Raw genomic sequence first — 6,013 nt, 5'->3', positions numbered from 1 at the left:
GCCGCCGCCCCCCCAACACCTTCATCTCTGTCTGAGCAACACTTTGAGTTGTAATCAAAGCAGAATTTGATAAACTGCAGCAGACAAGCATGAAGACCGCCGGCAGGCTGTCGACGAATCGTCTCTACCTTCAGTATGAAATTGTCCTCGGCCTGTAGCTTCAGGTCCAGGACGGACTCCTTCACGTGCTTCTCAAAGTCCAAGTCCCTCTTCCTGGGGACGTCCAGGGCGGGGAACAGATCTCCGATCAGGCCCATGAACACTTGCATGTCGTCGCTCACGATCTTGGGGATGTTGAAGTCTCTCAGCGCTCGCATCAGAACCTGGTCCTCCGCTCGGCCCGGGTCTCCTCTCTTCAGGGAGCCGGCCACCACCAGAACCGACTTGATGGCTCGGAGGCCCCAGTCGTAGTGGTCCTTTAAGAAGCCAGAGGGACAACAGTGAGCGGACATCATGAACCGTCACTGAACAAAACTTTATCTATAAAATGTCATTTCACAACAGCTTCAGTAGCTTATTTAATCAACTCCAGTAATTATTATTGTAGCAGCTAAAGCAGAACGACCTTTCAGGCAATTTCACCGTCACAGTTTCCAACGTTGGAATAAAATCATGAGAGTTTTGGCATCAGGTGGTCATCCGAGCTTCTTCAGTCAAATATTATAATTTAATATTATACAAAGGTTTTAGTCTCATGAAGGCAGTGACGTTCAATGACGTGAACGCTGTCGCCTTCAGACAGGAAACAGCTGATCCTGTCCTGTTTGTTTGTTTGTTTGTGTATGAATGAGTTTATATGAACCCCAGGAAGGTTAGCGACCGCCGTAGCAGAAGATAACAGGGATCCCAATAAATGATAATGTTGTAATAATAATAATGTGAATAAAGACAATTTCCTGTAAATTTCCACCAGGGGCATGATGGGAAATAAGCTCAAAGCAATCTAGTCTTGCAGATAGTCACCCAGCCAGATGTTACAGAATCTTAAAGTGTGAGACTAAAAACTGACTTCAGTGTTTTGTGGCCGACATCAGAGTCTTTCTCGTTTGGTTTCGGAAACGTTGCACCTCTCTTCCTGCAGGTCTCTCCAGTTCTTGTGCACAGCAGATTAAAGATCTACAGATCTGAGTGACGTTCAGGTCAGGGGGACTGTGAGGGTTCACGACGTGGTTCATGGTGGATTTCGAGGTTTGGATCATTGTCATGTTGCTTTACAGTCTCACAGGGGTTCTGCTTTCCCTCTCTGCCCAGCAGAGCTGCACTTTTATCTGAAGGTTTTCTTGGTCTTGCAGATCTTGTCTTGACTTGCACAGCTCCCCCCTTTAACTGCCATTTCTTATTGACATTTCAGACAGTGGAAATCTCAAGCTGGAAGCACTTTGATATCTTTTTATAGCCTCCTCTGCTTCGTAGCATCACTGAGCTTCATTTTCAGATCCAGACTCAGCTGCTCAGAGGAGCTCGTGGTTGTTGAGTCGGAGAATTTATTGGCTCTGGACAATTTCTGATACGAGTTCATGAGTCGCTTAACAGTCAATTAAGGCCTGACAATTACTTTTTAATTACTTATTACTGTTTTGTTATTTTTTTCTATTTGTTAAGTTGATGAAATAACATGATGATGTAACGCTGGAGGAGAGGCTCGTGTTTAATCTCCTCCTGCTGCAGAGGTTGTGTTTACTGAACCAACAGCATGTGGAGCCGCACAAGTGCACATCTAACATTATCACAGAGGATCAGTGCGACATTACAGGGACTGTGCATTTTATCCAGAGGTGTTTTATCTGAGGATTAACATGGAGAGTAGAGCTGAACACTCAGAACACATCCACCCACCATGAAATATAAAATATAAAAACTACAGTAGTTCACTCCTTGTGTCATTGTATAACATCCATATAACATTCATCATGAGACTTACTGTAGAATCCATCTGGTGATTTTACAGCTTATGTACTTTACGTTCTTTACTGTAAGTTTTATTGTGTCAGTAGCAGTAGAACATGTTCTCAACCAAGGCAGGAAAAGACACTGATTCACTGCAGTTATCAGTGTCAGTCGGGGGTGGACAGTAACTAAGTACATTTACTTGAATACTGTACTTAACTACATTTTTTGAGTATCTGCACTTTACTTGAGTTTTATTTATTGGAAACTTCTGACTTTTACTCCACGACACTTAAAATACAAATACTGCACTTTTGACTTTTCTTTTATTTTGAAAATGTCTGAATGGAGACGGAGACGTTAGATAAAGAGGAAGCAGAAGATTCTTCACCGGAGACCCCCCACCCCCTCCTCCTGTTTGTATCATGATGTCTTTAATAAACAAATTAAATTGGCACCAAGTAACAAATAATATAAACTTTCACTAGAGCAACACAGGACTGTTCTCGGATCAGCTGATTCTGGAGCCCCGGGGCGGCTGATCAGGTTCATGTGACGAGTCAGACATCAGTGTGATATTTTAGCTACTGTCTGTCCGTCTCCCCAAAGAGTCAAAGACGATATATTGAACTGGTCAAAGCACAGACACACACACACACAGACACACACACACACACACACACACAGAGACACACACACACACAGACACACACACAGCCGTGGAACATGGAGGCCCAAAACTTATTAAAGCATTATTCCAGCTCCCCTGCAGTTCCTGATATATTTCCCTGTTACCATGCGCTGGAGTCTAAAAACAGCACAGTCACTCTGCACAGGCACATGCAGCAGAACTTACGTAACATTAAATCCACAATTATGAACCAGTTGTTGTAACTAGAGAAAAGTAGAACCTGAATCTGCACTTTCCATTGATTTGCAGTTTCAGCTTGTGAATACAGCTTAGAGAAGCAGTCTGCTCATTATTAGTTGATTTCATTACCGCTCAGTTGCTAATGTTGGAAAACGTGAAATGAAACTCTGGAAAACGGCTGAAAAAAAAGTGTCATTAAGGTGAAATTTAAAAAAGTCTGAAGAGCTGGAGCTTCATAAAACCGCCATAAAGAGAAACACAGCTATGACACTTAAATGGACCTGTGGTCATGGGAAATCATCCAGAGCTGAGGGCTCATAAAACCCAGCTCCACTGTTACTATTAGTCATCACTGTGAGTGACTTTATTGCTTCTATTTTTTTAAATCATTAAAATAATGGCAGGACATGTAAAACAGCGGAGGACCAGAAGAGGATTAAAGACGAATTTAGATGGAATAACATCCAAACTCCCTGCAGCTTCTTATTCATATGCATGTAACACTTCAGTCAGACAGTTGAGGTAGAAAGTCGGCTCCTGTGTGGCGCCTCTGAGTCACTCCCTTATCAAAAGCCTCAAATATAACAAGAGCATTGTGTCAGTTGTTGGGCTTTGAAGTGGAAATGTATCTGGCTCTTGTTAAGCGTATCAGATGTGGAGCGCCGCAGCGTGCAGACAGTACCTGTTTGGACAACAGCTCCTTGCACAGCGTGTAGAGCGTGATGAACTTCCTGGCGAGGACTCGGGCGTTAATGAAGCCCTCGGCCACCAGCATGATTTCACAGATAAGCTCGAAGTCCGGCACCACCATGGCACAGGGTCTGCGGGGGGAGACGGAGAGGACGCGTTCAGATGAGCTCAGCTGCAGCTCATGATCATCGTCCTGGATGAATAAAGGCTTCATCATCAACAACACTGAACTACACTGAATTACACTGAACTACACATACATGCACAACACAGAGTCTGGAACTTCTGCTGCTCAGTCTCTCAATCAAAACACGGAGAAAAGACGGCGTTGGGTGACGTGGTGAGGTAGCACGGGATCATGGGAGTTGTTGTTTTGTCATTCAGGAGGTTTTTACCCGGAGACGAATTATCCACAGAGGTCTCGTCCTCTCCGCAACAATCAGACCAGGTGATTAAAACCAATAAAACTGTGAACCAAACAGCGTCTCACCAACACTGTTCGGTGGACACAGGACGTCACGGAGGGGCTCGCTCCTCTGATGACTTCAGATCCAGACGACCGGCGACTACAATCTTTCATCTGGTTCAAATAACGAGCTGAGGTGTAAAAAGTGTCTTAAAAACACAACACATGACATATGATCATAGAGGATGTGATGTCACTGACAGGCGACCAATGAAACGGAGCGTTACCATGGTTAAAATCACACGTTTCTCTGGTTTGAGAATTGATGGAAACATCAAGCAGAACACAGGTCGAGTTGTTTTTAGACGTTTTAACGAGGTAAATTTACATTATTATAACAATTATATACGAGTACCATCGCTGTGGCTCAGACCGACCCCGCGTGTCACTTTGACAAATGACTGTTAATTAAATGAAAATGTGATCAGGAGGGAATATGAGGACGGCTTCAGTTACGTTAAATACAGTCCATCAGTCGACGGCCTGTTTCCTGAACATCCACTCATTCTCACGAACAGAAATCTCTCGGGGACAAGAAGATTTTCGGATGAAGGATGGTCGTGTTTGGTTTATTAGAAATGATTCAGGTGTCCGTCAGGTAGACGCAGAGATACTTCACAGGTTAATTAAACCTTTAACCAGCTGGATGCAGTAGAAGTTAAAACAAACACCAAATCACCACAGTCATTTGGATGTCTGAGGTTTGATAGCGATCACGGAGATCTGTCAGTGTGGACTGATATAATAATCCACACAATCTTTCATTTCATCCCTTGTGTTGTAATTTGGGTGAACCGAACCTTCAGCAGAGAGAAACCACTTTGTTTCCTGCGGTTTGAAAATTGAGCTTTTTTTTTTTTTGATATTTTGTACTGAAAGCAGAGATTCAACCGTATCACCCAATTAAGGTGTAAGTTTAAATATCAATCCGCTCATCCATGCTTATCCTGAGGCAGGTCCTGCTCAGTGTTGCGGGACTGGAGCCTGTGCTGGTTCGTAATTGGCAAGAGGAGGGATTCACCTCAGACAGGTCTGCGGTCTATCACAGGGCAAGTTTAACAACCGTAAAATTATATTTTCTGAGAGAGTTGTAATGTTTCCTTTAATGCTACGAATTCATTGCAATGTGATGTGATTTATATCTGAGGGGCGCGGCTTGTTTACATGTGATCAGGGTCGTCGGGCTCCTCACCTGAACAGAGCCTTGAGGTTCTCGGGAAGCTCGGTCCTGCCGGCGTAGCCTGGATTCATCGTGATGAAGATGCCGACGGACGGGCAAAGATTCACCTCCTCTCCCATGAAGTTAAACCTCCGCTTCTTATCTCGAATGGCGTCCTGGATACTTTTGACCTACGGAGCAGAAGTTGATGAGAACTTTCTTGGTACCAAACCACATGCGTCTGTAGCATCGAGGATTAAAAACTGTCTGTGAAATAGTTTTTTATAAGTAGTTTAGAGTCTATATGGATCATGAGAATCTGTAGGATTCATCCTTAGGGGATCATGAATGTTTGCACCAAATTTGTTTCTAATCCATCCAGTAGTTTTTGGTATATTTTAGTCTGACAGTGGTGGACTGACCAACCGACACTGCCGTCCCTTGAGCCGTGCTGCTAGCGTAGCGGGGGCTAGGCTAGGGCGGGGGGGTTACACTCTGGACAGGTCGCCCGGAGGAAACCCCACGCAGGCATGAGAAGAACACGCTCACTCCACACACAGAAAAGGGTTCGACCCTTCCTGCTTTAAAGCGACAGCGCTAACCGTCGCACCACCGAGCCGCCGTTCTGTATTAGCAACATTATCAGAAAGTTTCTCAGTGTCTAATCACACTCCCGCCTCCTGCAACCCTCACGTGGGACGTAGCCTGAGAAAGTTTGGTATCACTCATTAACATATCATTAACATCGATTTGTAACAGCCTGTCAAACTGTTATGCAGCATGCACCTTTTTTTTTCCAGGGACACAATTTCATCAATATGAGCATGTTATCAGCCGGGGTTTACTGAATGGATGAACTGCCAACGCTCCGCTTGTCTACATTATGACTGAATGAGATATCAGAAATTAACTTTCTGTGTGTGTGTGTGTGTGTGTGTGT

The 6,013-nt window shown here is 44.2% G+C and overlaps 1 protein-coding gene across 2 annotated transcripts in view; it reads right to left on the bottom strand.

Annotated features, from left to right (window-relative positions):
- The window catches only part of dnah9 (dynein, axonemal, heavy chain 9), a 127,756-nt gene that overhangs the window by 80,925 nt on the left and 40,818 nt on the right, over positions 1-6,013 (bottom strand). For both annotated transcript variants that reach the window (XM_087175838.1, XM_087175837.1), the window contains exons 35-37: positions 5,107-5,264; positions 3,441-3,579; positions 129-416 (exon numbers count right to left, since the gene is read on the bottom strand). In XM_087175838.1, coding sequence (XP_087031964.1) covers positions 129-416; positions 3,441-3,579; positions 5,107-5,264 — 585 coding nt within the window. The remainder of the gene's footprint in view (positions 1-128; positions 417-3,440; positions 3,580-5,106; positions 5,265-6,013) is intronic.

The sequence above is a fragment of the Seriola lalandi genome, unplaced genomic scaffold (genome assembly GCF_002814215.2).
Source record: "Seriola lalandi dorsalis isolate HSWRI2012SDOR001 ecotype SW California unplaced genomic scaffold, Sedor1 jcf7180002054506, whole genome shotgun sequence".
Taxonomy (NCBI): Eukaryota; Metazoa; Chordata; class Actinopteri; order Carangiformes; family Carangidae; genus Seriola; species Seriola lalandi.
This window is presented reverse-complemented; position numbering and strand designations above follow the sequence as displayed.